This window comes from Spermophilus citellus, assembly GCF_964194105.1.
Source record: "Spermophilus citellus genome assembly, chromosome: 6".
NCBI classification, from domain to species: domain Eukaryota; kingdom Metazoa; phylum Chordata; class Mammalia; order Rodentia; family Sciuridae; genus Spermophilus; species Spermophilus citellus.
The window spans coordinates 109,207,198-109,223,080 of record NC_138187.1 but is presented as its reverse complement, the minus strand read 5'-3'; the positions used below and the strand labels follow the sequence as shown (position 1 = coordinate 109,223,080).

The following is a 15,883-nucleotide window of genomic DNA, read 5'->3' as shown; positions in this document are numbered from 1 at the left end:
GCCAAAAGCAGACTTGAAAAGGGACAAAATTGGAAGACTCACAATTCTTGATTTCAAAATTTGCTATAAAGCTACAGTAATCAAAACAATGCTCTGATACATCAATCTATAGAATACAATAGAAAGCCCAGAAATAAACATATACATTAAAAAAATTATTTTCAACAAGGTTATCAAAACCATTTCATGGGAAGTAAATTTTCTTCAATAAATGGTTTGGGGTAAATTAGACGTCTACACGACAAAAAATCAAAATGGCTGGAAACCATGAACACATATTCATGCTAACACTGAATGTTAAAGGTTTCAACTCCCCAATAAAAAGACATAGATTAGCAGAATGGATCAAAACAAGACTACATGTGCTTTACAAGAGACTCATCTCATAGGCAAAGACACCCAGAGGCTGAAGGTAAAAGGGAGGAAAAAAATATTTCATGCAAACAGACTCTAAAAGCAAGCAGGATAGCTATTCTCATATCTGATAAAGAAGATTTCAAATAAAACTGATCTAAAGAGACAAACAAGGGAACAATTCAACAAGAAGATATGATGATAGTGAATATTTGTGCCCCAAATGTCAGTGTATACAATTACATTTAAAAAATACTTTATGACAATAAGTCTCAGATCAACCCCAACACAGTAATACAGGGTGATTTCAACACACCCTTATCACCAATAGACATGTCATCAAAACATAAAATCAATAACAATATTTCCAATCTAAATAAATATTTCCAATTTAAATAAATCAAATGAACCTAACATATATTTGCAGAATATTTCACCCCAAAACAGCTGGATTTACCTTCTTCTCAGCAGTTAATGAATTTTTTTCCAAAATTCTAAATTCCAAAATTCCAAATTCTAGGTCACATAGATTAGCAAAAAACAACAACAACAACAAAAAAAGACACCAATATAATCCCATGCATCCAATCAGGTCACAATGGAATGAAACTAGAAATCAACAGCAAGAAAAATAATAGAAACCATAGAAGCACATGGATATTGAAGAATGGATCAAAGAAGAAATGAGAGTAGGAATCAAGAAATTCTTAGAAATGAATGGGAACAGAGATACAATTTATCAAAATCTCTGTGACAATATGAAAGAAGTTCTAAAAGGAAAATTTATAGTGCTGAGTGCCTACATTAAAAAAAAAAAAAAAGTCTTGCCAGGTGCAGTGGCACACGCCTGTCATCCCAGTGGCTTGGGAGGCTAAGGCAGGAGGATCATAAGTTCAATGCCAGCCTCAGCAAAAGCAAGGGGCTAAACAACTCAGTGAGACCCTGTTTCTAAATAAAATACAAAATAAGGCTGGGGATGTGGCTCAGTGATTGAGTACCCCTGAGTTCAATCCCTGGTCCCTCCCACTCCCCCCAAAATAATAGGTCTCAAATAAATATGCTATGCTCCACCTCAAGGCCTTAGAAAAAGAATAACCACCTAATTTCAAAATCAGTAGAGGACAGGAAATAATTAAGATCAGAATCAAAATTAATGAAATTGAGAATTAAAACAATTCACAGGGGGCTGGGGATGTGGCTTAAGCGGTAGCGCGCTCGCCTGGCATTCGAGGGGCGCTGGGTTCGATCCTCAGCAGCACATAAAAATAAAATAAAGATGTTGTGTCCACCGAAAACTAAAAAATAAAATTAAAAAAAAAAAACAATTCACAGGATCAATGCAACTAAGTTATTTCTTCAAAAAGGTAAGTAAGATTGCTAAGCCCTTAGCCAAATTGACCAAAAGAGGGAGAGAGAAAAAAACAAATCAATCAAATTTGAGATGAAAATGGTGATATTACCACATACTCTTCTGAAATCCAGAGGATCATCAGAACCTTTTTTGAAAATTTACAATCCAATAAACTAGAAAATCTAAAAGACATTGACAGATTTCTAAATGTATGTGACCTGCCCAAATTAACCAGGAAGATTTAGAAAACCTAAACAGATCAATTTCAAGTAGTGAAATATAAAAGGCAATTAAAAGCCTTCCAGAAAAAGAGAAACCAAGGACCAGATGGATTATCAGCAGAGTCCTAACAACCTTTAAAGAAGAACAAACACCAATCTTTCTCAAATTATTCCATGAAATTGGAAGGGAGTGAACACTCCCAAATACATTATATGAAGCCAGAAAAACTCTGATACCCAAACCAGACAGACTCATCAAGGAAAGACTGCCAGAGGCCAATATTCCTGGTTAACATAGATGCACAAATTCTTAATTAAAAGCAAACTGCATTCAAAAGCACATCAAGAATATAACACACCATGAGCCAGTGGGTTTCATTCCAGGGCTGCAAGTTTGGTTCAACATATACAAATAAGTATAATTTACCACTTAACAAAATTAAGGACAAGAATCACATGATTATCTCAACAGATGCAGAAGAGTCCGATGATAAAATCCAACACCTACTCATTTTAAAAATACTGGAGAAGCTAGAGATGGAAGTAACTTTCCTCAACATCATAAAGGGTACTTATGACAAACCCAAAGCCAACATCATACTGAATGGAGAAAAACTAAAAGCATTTCCTCTAAAATCAGGAACAAGATAAGGCTGTCCACTCTCTCTACTCCTATTCAATAGAGATCTAAAAATGTTAGAACAATCAGGCAAGAGAAGGAAATCAAAGGAATAGGAATAGGAAATGAAAAAGCCTTATCCCTGGTTGCCAACAACATGCTCTTACATCTAGAAGATCTAAAATACTCCACCAGGAGACTTCTAGAGCATATAGATGAGGTCAGCAGAATACAAGATCAACACTCATAAATCAATAGCTTTCCTAAATTCCAGCAGTGATTCAGCTGAGGAAGAAATGAGGGAAAGTATCACATTCACAATATCTTAAAAAAAAATAAAATACTTGGGAATTAATCTAATCAAGAATGTAAAAGAGGGGCTGGGGATGTGGCTCAAGCGGTAGCGCGCTCAACTGGCATGCGTGCGGCCCGGGTTCGATCCTCAGCACCACATACCAACAAAGATGTTGTGTCCGCCGAGAACTAAGAAAAAATAAATATTAAAAATTCTCATTCTCTCTCTCTCTCTCTCTCTCTCTCTCTCTCTCTCTCCCCCCCCACTCTCTCTTTAAAAAAAAAAAGAATGTAAAAGAGCTCTACAATGAAAATTATAGAGCATTAAAGAAAGAAATGGAAGATGACCTTAGAAGATGGAAATACCTCCCATGTACTCTAATAGGCAGAATTAATATTGTCAAAATAACTATATTACCAAAACCAATATACAGATTCAGTGCAATTTTTATCAAAATACCAATGACATTCTTTACAGAGTTAGAAAAAACAATTCTTAAATTCATTTGGAAGAATAAGAAACCCAGAATAGTCAAAGCAATACTAAGCAAGAAAAATGATGCAGTAGGCCTCACAATATCTGATCTGAAATTATACTACAGAGCTATAGTAACAAAACCAGCATGATATTGACATCAAAATAGACATGAAGACCAATGGAACAGAGTAGAAGACAGAGACAAATCCACATACTTATAGCCATCTGTTACTTGACAAATGTGCCAAAAATATATTTTGGAGAAAAGACACACTTTTTAACAAATGATGCTGGGAAAACTGGATAACTGTATACAGAAAAATGAAACTAGATCCCTGTCTCTCAACCGGCACAAAAGTCAAATCAAAACGGAACAAATAATTAGGAATTAAATAGGAAGGCTTACAACTGTTAGAAGAAAACACAAGTCAACACTCCATCATATAGGTTCAGGCACCAACTTACTCAACAATATTCCTAAAATCAAGAAATAACACCAAGAATCAATATGTAGGATGACATCAAATTAAAAAGTTCTGCAGCAAAATAAGTTAGAGTAGAAGGAGGAGCCTGCAAGATAGAAGAAAAATCTTTGCCAACTACTCCTTCAATAGGGGAATAACATCCAGAATATATAAACAACTCAAAAAGCTTAACACCAAAAAACAAATAACTCAATCAATAAATGGGCAAAAGACCTAGACGAATACTTCTCAAAAGAAGAAACACAAAAGGTCAACAAATATGTGAAAAAAGTGTTCAGCATCTCTGGCAATCTGGGAAATGCATATCAAAAGTACAGTAAGATTTTATCTTACTCCCAGCAGAATGACAATGATGAAGAATACAAATAATAATAAGTGTTGGTGAAGGTATGAAGAAAAAGATACACTCATACATTGTCAATGGGACAGCAGACTAAAACAACTACTCTGGGAAGCAACATGGAGATTCCTCAGAAGACTAGGAATGGAACCTCCATATGACCAAGCTATCCCACTCCTCAGTATTTTCCTAAAATAAGCATTCTATAGCAATACAGCCACCTCAATGTTTATATCAGTGCAATTCACAATAGCTAAATTATGTAACCAATGCAGATGCCCATTAATAGATTAATGGATTAAGAAATGGTCTTTAGGGGCTAGGGTTGTGGCTCAGAGGAAGAACGCCCACCTAGCACGCATGAGTCACTAGGTTCAATCCTCAACACCACATAAAAATAAAATAAAGGTATTGTGTCCACCTACAACTAAAAAATAAATATTTTTTTTAAAAAGAAAGAAGTGGTGGTATACATACACACACTCAGCCATAAAGAAGAATGAAATTATGGCATTTGCAGGTAAATAGATGGAAATGGAGACACTCATGCTTAGTGATAATAAGTGATAATAAGCCAGACTCAGAAACTCAAAGGTCAAATATATTATCTCTCAAATGTGAAAGCTAAAGTAAAATAAAAGAAAGGAGGAGGGAAGGGTAGGATATCATAAAGATATAGAGAAGATCAATAATGTAGAATAAGGAGATCAAGAGGCAGAATAGAAGGATGAGAAAGGGAGGCAATATGGAATTAATTATTTAAAAATCACATTATGTGCATATATAAATATACCACAGGGAATTTCAACTTTCTTGCATAAGTAAAAAGAACAAATGAAATGTAAATAAACAGATGATCAAAAGAAAGTTTAGCAGAGTAGAGGAAAGAGAAGCAGGGAGGGAAGAAGGGGGAATCATGAACTGATTCCATGTGTGTATGATTTTGTCAGGGTGAATTCAACTACTATGTGTAACTATAAATCTCTAATAAAATTTTTAATGTTTGAGTAACCTACAGAAGTACACAAATAGGAAAATAGAAACAAAAAGAGCAGAAAGCAATGAAGAAAAAATAAAATGGCAGACTTAAACCCTAATGTATTAATAATTACCCTGTAAATTATATAAGTAGCTCTGTTAAAAATGTAAATTGTATAAATATCCAAATTAAAAGGTAGAGCTATTAAGGAACAGATTTTTTTGGCCTTTATTTTATTTATTTATCATTATGTGGTGCCGAGGATCAAACCCAGGACCCCATACTGCTAGGTAAGTGCTCTACTGCTGAGCCACAACCCCAGCCCCAGAACGGATTTTTTTAATGTAACCCAATTATATGCTGTCTATAAGAAGCTCTCTTTATAAGTATTTGGGAATTTGAAAGTAAAAGAATGGAAAAGGTGCATCAGGAAAACATAATCAAAATAAAGCTAGAATGGCAATATAAGTATCAGGAAAAGTAGATTTTAGGGCAGAGAAAATTTTACTAGAGACATGGAACATTATATAATGAAAAAAGTCAATCTACCAAGAAGGCATAATAATACTAAATATATATGCACCAAACCACGAAGGTGTAAAATATTGCAAACCAAACTTATAGAACTGAAAGGAGAAAATAGAGAAAGCCAGAAATATAGCTGGGTACATCAAAACCCCTCTATTCATAGTTGATAGAACAACTAGACAGGAAATCAGCAAGACTATCGGAAAATTCAATGATGCCATCAACCAATAGGATTAAACTGACATTTTTACAATATTCCACCCAACAGCAGAAGGCACGTTCTTTTCTAGAATCTGCAGAATATAGATTAGGATAGACTATATTCTGGGCCTTTAACCAAATCTCAATAAATGTAAAATAATACAAGTTGTACAAAATAAATTCTCAGACCATGACGGGATTCATTTAGAAATCATCACCAGTATTTGGAAATGAAACCAATTCTCCATCTTCTAGCTCTGTGTCTTGTGTGGTGCACTGGAGAACACACTGGTACTCCAATTGCCCTTTAAATTTATCTTGTTTGGTCTTCTCATTCAGTTGAGGAAACAGTTTCAGAAAGGAGGTAGGACTTCTTTAGGGCTTCTTAGATACTTAATAGATATTCATTGAATTGATTCATTAATTAAACAAAGTGACACAACAGTAACTCCTTTTGTGGAATAGTTCTAGCCACCGGAAGGCACAGACTTGAGCTCGCCATATTTGTCACCCCTCTTGACGTTTCCCTAGGTGGCCATGGTCCCTCTGGGCGCTCCAGTACTTTGCATCTTCATTTAACACAGGCTGTTTCCCTGTGACAACTAGGAGTCACATGCTGTTTCTCTTGACAGTAGGAGTGGAGTGGGGTCAGCAGGGTGCTGCTTAGCTCAGATGGGTGAGCAAAGGTTTTAGGATTTTCTGCTACCATGGTAAAGAGCTTTTTGTGGCTCCGGGGCATACGTTTCCTACTTTGAATGCCCCTGTCACCTCCCCCACCCCACATGCTTCTTTCATCCTGAGATGGACAGGATAAAAAAACTTGCTTCCATGTTTCCTGTTGTGATCTGATTCCAGAGGTTCTTATCATGCATACATTTCTTTTCCTTCTGATTTTATACTCATATTTAAATCATGCTTGGGGAAGTCATTTATTAGATTCCTCAGGCTGATGGTAGAAAGTATATGAGATCCTTGATAAGCTTAATATATTTGTATTAAAAATTAATATGAAAGCTATATTGTTTCCAACTTTAAATCATAATTCAATTTAATTCATTTTACTTAATATATAGCCACAATTCTAAAATTACTTCAAAAAAAAAAAGATGAGATTGAAATCAGTTCTGGGGGCCCTTTCTTTATTCCTTAGTGAACCATGTGCCTGTCATATGGCAGACAATCTATGCTGCCATTTCTCCTGTGACATTTAGAATCTATACATGGGTGCAGCACCTCCCCTCTTTGGAGGCTTCAGATGAGTCTTCTGTGAAAGATTATGTGCAGGCTCTTAAAGGCTACCATTAAAAAATAAAATTTAATGGAAAGAGATAAGTTTATCCCAACACATGCACATTGTGATTTTATATTTCCTTAATCTATTTTATATGCTGCTGCAGGAAATTAAACCAAAATTGGCCTCTCTGACATGTGCATGTGTGGCATTTGGGAGGCACTGAGAGAAGGGAGACATAGAGCTACTGGGAGCAATTGTGCTGGTTTGTCAGAGATTCATTGAAATGTAATGTTTTGGGGCAGGGGGAGAGGAAGCACTCCTCTTCTTCTGGATGGGCTGAAGAGCTATGCCCAGGGCCACATGGGGCTTTCTTATTGTCTCACATGAGCTGTTTTCCCCAACTCAATGGTAGGTGCCATTCAGGATAAGGACCAGATGTCCTCCTCCATCACAGGTTTGAGCTGCAGCTTCCTGTCTGCCCAGCGTGTCTCATCATTCATACATGCACACAGGAGAGCCACTGACCTAGCTGCACATTACTGAATTTCCTTTCTTATTCTGCCCATCACTCAGAGAAAAAACACAATATTTATTAATCATATCTACATGTAGTTTTGTTTTCTAGGCAAATGATAACAGATATTTTTTCATCCTCTTCAGCTCTCTGCCCTTCCTACACCCATTTCCTCTCTGGTAGACAAAATCCTCAAACTTAATCTTACCACTTGCATCTCACGCTTATACAAATGTGCGAAGGGACTGCCCCTGCCCTACCTCCACTTCCAGTGTTACAGCCACCATCAAATAAGAGAACACAGAGCATGACCAGCAGCATTTTGACTAAGAACACCCCTGTGGCTCTTCACAGAAACCACATGTAGGAGTCCCAGGGTTCCTTCCCTTGATCACTGTAAACTGTTCACAATGGAGGCTGCATAGTGTGGTCATGGAATGGATGCTGGCCGGTCCTAAGACCTCTCAGGCCAGGCAACCTCAGGTGCAGTTCCTTTGGTAATTTGAGGGGGCTGGAAGGGATGATCTCCATGACCCTGCCTTAAGGAAGCAGCCTGAGGGGTGAAGGAAGGGTGAGGGCAGATTCCCCACCTGACTGGGGGGCTCTATAATTCCAGAGTGGCCCTGGGGCTCCAGGCTTCTTGCTAACACTGGGCCACTTACCCTGCTGTCAGACAGGCAGGTCTTCCACTTCAGTGAGTGGAAATGTTACCGCTGTTGACTGGTGATGAGTCCTTGCTTCCCCAATGTTGAAGAATAACACCAGAGAAGCACGCCCAGGCAAGGTCAGAGTAGAAATTAGAAGTTTATTAAAGGACAGCAGAAAAGACTTCTCCAGGAGGAAGAAGGAGACCCAAGAGATGGAATCGTGGAAGTGCGGTTGTGTCTCCATTTTATAGTTTTCGGTGATGGAATGCAGGTGGGAAGGCCCGAAGGGATGGGACACAGGTGGGCCAAAGAAGTAATCTGGGCACTTCAGAGTCAGCATCTTCAAGTTTGCTGTTCATTAACACTTCTTTGGGATGGACTATCTTCAAATCTGCTGGGGGCTGTTTCCTGGACTTCATTAACATTCCAGGAGAGTTGCTCAACTTTTCTGGGAATTCATTCTCAACATGGCCTCCATTTTAGATTTCACTCGATATTAGACCCGATTTACCTACCTACACTGACTGCCTAATTTTAAATCTGGCTTCAGAAAGACTCCAGATCCATGGCAATGAACTCTGACCCTGGAGAGCAGACCTGATTTTCAAAGCAGAAAAGTGTGGGGGTTGGGGAGTGAAACTTACTCCTGGAACTGCAGGAACCGTGCCAAGGAAGGAGGATTGGCACCAGAAATATGTTCAAAAACCTGCAGACCAAACCTTACACTGTCAGGTGACAAGAAGATAGCTTTGTTGTTCAGCCATAAGTCAAATCATAAAGAAGAGCAGAGAACCTGTCGAAATGTAACCCAGAGGCAAAGCCCCAGCTGGCTGGGGTGTCTCCAGGGAACACAGGCCAGGCACTTGCCAGCAGAGGGCGCCAGTGCTGGCGGCAGGGAGGTGTGCCCTTCCTCAGGCCTGGCATTTCAGGGTGACAGGGGTGTCCCTTTCTGCAAAGCGCCTTTCAGGCGGTGCTTCCGGTCCATTTATCCTCCTTTGCAGATCACAAGCACATCTGGCTCTGTCGAATAGAAGGGAAGAGAACTTACAAGGAAGCTTTCAAGTAAAATTCGCCTGAAGGATCTCTGATCCAGAAACCTCTCTACACTCACGCTGACACACAGGCCTCTGCTCAGACCTTAGGATGTCCTGAACAGTGGAGTACCCACGGCAGTGTGGGGAAAAGAGAATAAAACATGAGGCATGTGCTCCCAGACTGGCAGCAGACATTTGTTTTTAATCTGCCCAGGGCAATCTCAGCCTGCAAGGTGGGGGCACCTCCCAACTCCTCCCTCCCACTCCAGACTAGCACCACCTCCAGACTGATTTGCCTTTACTGTGCACCTGCAGGGCAGACCCACTGGAGGTAACAAGGAAGTCCAACCCTGGCCTCCTGTGAGTCTGACCCCAGTGTTCAGCTGGGTTCCAGGAGCACAGCTCTCTTCCAGGCTAGCAGACCCCACCATTTTTCCCTCTTCCCCTTTGTTTTTTTCTTCCTTCCTTCCTTTCTTTCTTTTCTTTTGTTTTTTATTTTCAGCTAGATGTAGTTTCCCCCTTCTTACCACTAGACATTTGTTTTCCTTTCTCCCAGCCTAAAGGGAACATTTTTAAGGAAGCAAAAAAGAAGCCAGGGGCTGGGCGCCTATAATCTCAGCAGCTTGGGAGGCTGAGGCAGGAGGATCACGAGTTCAAAGCCAGCCTCAGCAAAGACGAGGTGCTAAGCAACTCAGTGAGACCCTGTCTCTAAATAAAATACAAAATAGGGCTGGGGATGTGGCTCAGTGGTCAAGTGCCCCTGGGTTCAATCCCCAGTACCTGCCTTCCCCATCAAAAAAAAGCCAGGAACACAGGCTGAAAGCCCCAGTCCACCTGAATGCTTTGCTTCTTCCAGCTTCAGTTTTTCTCCTTTGTCTAAATGAAGGGGTCTCAACTATATGACCAGCAAAATGTTTTCCAGCCTCCAGGTCTCAAATGACTCTAAAGATGTTCATACCCAAGAATTACACTGCTAGGAATTTATCTTAAGCAAATATTTAGCAAAGCAAAACAAACAAAAGTCAGGCTAAAAGATACGTATCACATCATAATAAAAAATTAAAAGTGATCTAAATTTCTGAGAGTAGTTTAATAAATAATGGTTTATAAACCTGATGGAATTAATTGTATACAACCATTAAAATTATAATTATGCTGACTGTAAATTAACATTGAGTAATAAATAGTAGTTATTATTTGTTGACAGTTACTCTTTTAATTGTTCTCCGCTGATAGGGCATGCTAGAGTCTCCTGGAGCTCCGGCCCAGCTCCCAGAGAGCAATTTCAGTAGATCACATGGGTGGTCTGGGTGCTGGTCTGTACAGCCAAGGGTGAGAGTCTTAGGACGATGTGCCAGGGTACTTTGCTGGATGTTTAACAGTCTCCAGAGCCACATCTGTACAGGCCTCCAGAACACATTCCTGTAGGATGCAGTGACTCTTGGAATCCCTCACTCCCCCACCCCCAGCCCACCCCGCCTATGATTTGGGCAATCTAAGATGATACTGCTTAAATTCTCATTTATTGGGGCTGCAGTTGTAGCTCAGTGGTAGAGCGCTTGCCTCGAATATGTGAGGCACTGGGTTTGATCCTCAGCATCACGTAAAAATAAATAAATAAAAATATAGATATTGTGTGCATCTACCATTAAAAATATATTTTTTAAAAATCTCTTATTTATCTCCAAAATAGAATGTTGAAGGTATTCTGGTTATTTATTGCTCCATAATGAACTGAGTAGAGTAAAACAACAAAATTATTTTTACAGATTCTGTAGGTTAGAAATCTGAACAAAGCACAACGGAATGGCATTCTTCTTGTCCACAATGTCTGGTGCTTCATCTAGAAGGATTCACTGATAGGGTTTCATCAGCCTGACTTCTGGTTGGGCACTGGAATTACCCATAAGATTCTTTATGACACATCTCATGCCTTGGTTAGGGTGGCTTGAAGGATGGGCTCAGCTGGGACTGTCACCAAGAGCCACCTACACATGGTTTCTCCACATGACTTGGGCTTCCTCACAGCATGGAGGCTCCTGGTTCCAGGAACAGATAAGCTAGTGAACAAGGTAGAGGCTTTATGGCCTTTTAAGCCAGTAGCTTTCCTTCCACTGTATTCTCTTACTGAAGTATTCAGTCACAAGCTCTCCACAACTGAGAAATATTTTGGAGGTAGAATTGACAAGATTTAGTAATGGACTAATCATGGAAGATGAAGGATGTGCTCGTTGAAATGCCAATGCTGTAGTGTCATATGATATGAAAAGAACAGAAGAATATATGTAGATAATAATCACAGTCCACATAGATAAGAATTGAATGCAGCATACAAAAGAGTAAAAATATTGTAAGGAGGTATTTCTTCTTTCATGTGACTTAATTGTTTTAGTAGTCAATGGTTAAACCTCTATAAGTAGCCACCTAAACCTGTGCACTGTAACAGCCCCTGAAGATGGTTGTTAGTCACTGGGCCCTGGCATGATGTGAGAAGTGAGTCTACTTTCCAAACTCTACATTCACACACCAGCCTTGTCACTTATGTGCTGACTCAGGGAACCACAGTGCTGCAGTCCTGTTAGAGACTGCTCACTGTGTAGACTGCAGGGTCACCAGACCCTTAGCATCTTGGGAAAGGGAGCGGGGGTGGCAGGGGCTCACCTGTTTGGAGGTCTGATCTGTCTTCTCTCCTTCCTCTTTAGGCTTTTGATATCATGCGAGTGACACATGGCAGAGAACACAGCCTGATTGAAGATTTGATTCTACTCTTAGAAGAATGTGATGCCAACATAAGAGCATCCTAAGAAAGCCCAGCTGGAGAGAGAGAGAGATGGCTTGTAACCTTATTGATGCCTTATTGAGGTCACACCAATTTGTACTTTGTTTGCTGTGTGGATCTTCCTTGTTGAAAATGCTGTTTTGTGTTTATGTAGGTAAATAAAGGCAGACACGTGGCTTGTCAACCATAGAATCCCTAGTTGTAGAGAAGCACGGTTATAATAAATACAAAAAAAGTTAGTTGAAATGCTATCTGGTAACTTTTTTTCTTTGTTTACTCATTGGTGATTTTAATGTTTAAGATCTCAATGTTCAAGATAGAAAATCTGATTAAAGGTATGACAGAATAAATTCCAACTTTCTCTTTGAATGTATGTGAACATGATTGGATAAATATCACCATTTTCATACTTGCTTCCAAGCACAAACTTAATGTCCATTTTGGCAAGAGGCAGGACTTTACTACTGCTTTATGTTAGGTTACTTATTGGTTTTGCAGTGCTGGGGACTGAATTCAGAGCCTTGCATGTGCTAGGTAAACATTATACCCTGAGCCCTTATTTTATGTTATTTTTTATTAACATTATTGTCTATATTAATGGGGTGCAGTGTGATATTTCAATATGTGTATATAGTATGCAGTGATCAAATTCAACTCCTCACCCCTACCTAGTTTCTAACCTCTAGAAATCACTATTCTACATTCCAGTTGACTTTTTTTTTAAATTAACTTCCACATATGAAAGAAAATGTGATATTTGTCTTTCTATGTATGACTTATTCCACTTAACATAATGCCCTCTACTTCCATTTATTTTCCTGCAAATGACAGGATTTCATTCTTCTTGATGACTGGCTAATACTCCACTGTGTATGTATACTCCATTTTCTTTTTGTTTTTCTGTTGATGGACCCCCTAGGCTGATTCCATATCTTAGCTATTTTGAATAGCACCACAATGAACATGAGTATGCAGGTATGTTTTGGTTTGCTGATTTCATTTTCCTTTGGATATATACCCAGAAGTAGGATAACTGGGTCATATGATAAATATATTATTAGTTTTATAAGGAATCTCCACACTGTTTTCCACAGTGGTTATACTAGCGTACATTCCCACATACAGTGTATAAAAATTCCTTTTTCTTCACATCTTTTCCAGCCCCTTTTGTTTTTTGTTTTTGTTTTTATAATAGCCATTTTAACAAGGGTGAGATGGAATCTTCTTGTAGTTTTGATTTGCATTTCCCTGATGACTAATGATACTGAACATTTTTTCCCCACCTTTCTTGGCCATAAGAGATGGTCCTATTCATATTATTTACCCATTTTAAATTGTATTACTCATTTTTTAATAGTTTTTTGAAGTTTCTTCTCTATTCTGGATATTAATCCTTTGTCAGATGGACAGTAGCAAATATTTTCTCCCATTCTGTAGGTTTTCTAATGTATTTGATTGTATCTTTTACTGTACGATTTTTAGGTTGATGTAATTCCATTTATCTATTTATGCTTTTCTCCCTATACTTTTGGGGTTATATTTAAAAACTCACTCCCTATACCAGTGTCTATAAAAATCATTGCCAATCCCAATGTACCTTCAGGTCCTACATTAAGTTGGAGTTGATTTCCATGAAGGATGAGAGAGAAGGATCTAGTTTCAATTTCCATCTAGACCTCCAGTTTTCCCAGCACCATTTGATGAAAAAGGCTGTTCTATTTCAATGTGTATTTTTGGCGCCTTCATTGAGAATCAGTTGGTTGGAGATGTGTGGGTTTATGTCTGGAATCTCTGTTGTGTTCCACTCATTTGTGTATCTGTTTTTATGCTAGCTCCATGATGTTTGGTTACTATGCCTCTGTAATATGTCTTGAAATTAGGTATTGTGGTGCCTCTGGTTTGCTCTTTTTGTTCTAGATTGCTTTGTCTAGAAGCAGAATTCAGAGACTGTTGTCTTTACTCTTTGTAATAAGTGATGTTTGTGTACACTGTTTCCAACTACAACTTGAACACAAGAATGTTTATCTTCAATCCTAGAAAGAAGTCATTTTAGATGTTACTAAGAAGGATAGGAAGGAAGTCTTACTGCCAAAAATACAAAAAAAAAGTTTATCCGAATGTCTCACAGCGCTTTGTGTGACTCTTTTTCATGAGCTTTTTATAATTCTTTGGGTGTGCCATCTTTTTTTTTTCTCCTTAAAATTTTCTTTTCTGTTAATTCCCCAAATCCATGGTTTGATGTAAGGACAAAGCTCCACTATCCTGTAGGAAGGAAATTTCTAGAATCCCCCCTCAAACGAGACTTGTTCTCTTTTTCCCTCTTTTCTATTTCCCAACTCTTTGGCCTGCTTTTTCAACAACAACAACAACAAAGCTTTTCTTTTGCTTGTTAAAACAGTTTTTTTATGGCTTACTGATCCTGGGAGCAATCGTCCCTCATGCCTAGATGAGACTGGTAGTGCTGGAGCCCTTGGATGCCTATAGCTGAGAGGGATGCTGTCAGCCATGCCTTATTCCACAAGTGAGGAAGCAAGACGCAGCAGTAATGGCAGGATCCAGAGCAGCAATCCACACTCCTGGGTCCTATTTGGGTGCCCTCCCTAACTCACAGGAGGGAGTGGCAAGTCCTCTGGCCCTGTGGCTGCCATGCAGCAGCAAGAAAACACACTCAGAATGATGTCTGCTGGGGCTTGAAGGATCAGATCTTACTTTGTAGCAGATAAAGCTGAGAAATGGACACTGACGTCTTCCTGTCCTACACTGGGCAGCTACAGAGACGGTGAAATGTGCAAGATATTCTGTGTGCTAGTAAGCTCCAAGGCCTCTTCATAAGCTTGCTTTTGCTTCAGAAGCACAAATCCAGGGCATACAGTATATTTAATAACCAAAACAGCACAACAGAAGCCTGTTTTATAAGCGAGGAAACTGAGGCTCACAGTCAGGTGTTCTGAAGTCCCTCCTGATTAACCTAGTGACCTTGAGAAAGGGGCTTACTCTCCGTCTTGGGGAGACCAGTTCCACCCAATTCAACAAATATGTACTGAATGGCTCCTGTGTTTTTAGGAAAAGGGAACGCATGGACCAAAGCAGACATGCCCCCATCCTGAAAACACACTCTCTAGTATAGAATTCTTACCCATTATCATTTACTGCACAACAAACTACCCCAGAACTTAGTGGCTCAAAGCAGTGTTTCTTTATCTCATAATTCCATAGGCAGTGTTTCTTTATCTCACGATTCCATAGGCAGTGTTTCTTTATCATCTCATAATTCCATAGGCAGTGTTTCTTTATCATCTCATAATTCCATAGGCATTGTTTCTTTATCATCTCATAATTCCATAGGCAGTGTTTCTTTATCATCTCATGATTCCATAGGCAGTGTTTCTTTATCTCATAATTCCATAGGCAGTGTTTCTTTATCATCTCATGATTCCATAGGCAGTGTTTCTTTATCATCTCATGATTCCATAGGCAGTGTTTCTTTATCTCATAATTCCATAGGCAGTGTTTCTTTATCTCATGATTCCATAGGCAGTGTTTCTTTATCATCTCATAATTCCATAGGCAGTGTTTCTTTATCATCTCATAATTCCATAGGCAGTGTTTCTTTATCATCTCATAATTCCATAGGCAGTGTTTCTTTATCTCATGATTCCATAGGCAGTGTTTCTTTATCATCTCATGATTCCATAGGCAGTGTTTCTTTATCATCTCATGATTCCATAGGCAGTGTTTCTTTATCTCATAATTCCATAGGCAGTGTTTCTTTATCATCTCATAATTCCATAGGCAGTGTTTCTTTATCATATCATAATTCCATAG

General features: G+C 38.9%; 1 protein-coding gene across 1 annotated transcript in view; it reads left to right on the top strand.

Moving 5' to 3' along the window:
• SMYD3 (SET and MYND domain containing 3) overlaps positions 1-14,180 on the top strand; it is a 762,780-nt gene extending 748,600 nt beyond the window's left edge. The window contains exon 12 of the mRNA XM_081300183.1: positions 11,982-14,180. Within this exon, the coding sequence (XP_081156309.1) occupies positions 11,982-12,083 (102 nt within the window). The 3' untranslated portion in view covers positions 12,084-14,180. The remainder of the gene's footprint in view (positions 1-11,981) is intronic.
• Positions 14,181-15,883: the final 1,703 nt, after the last annotated feature.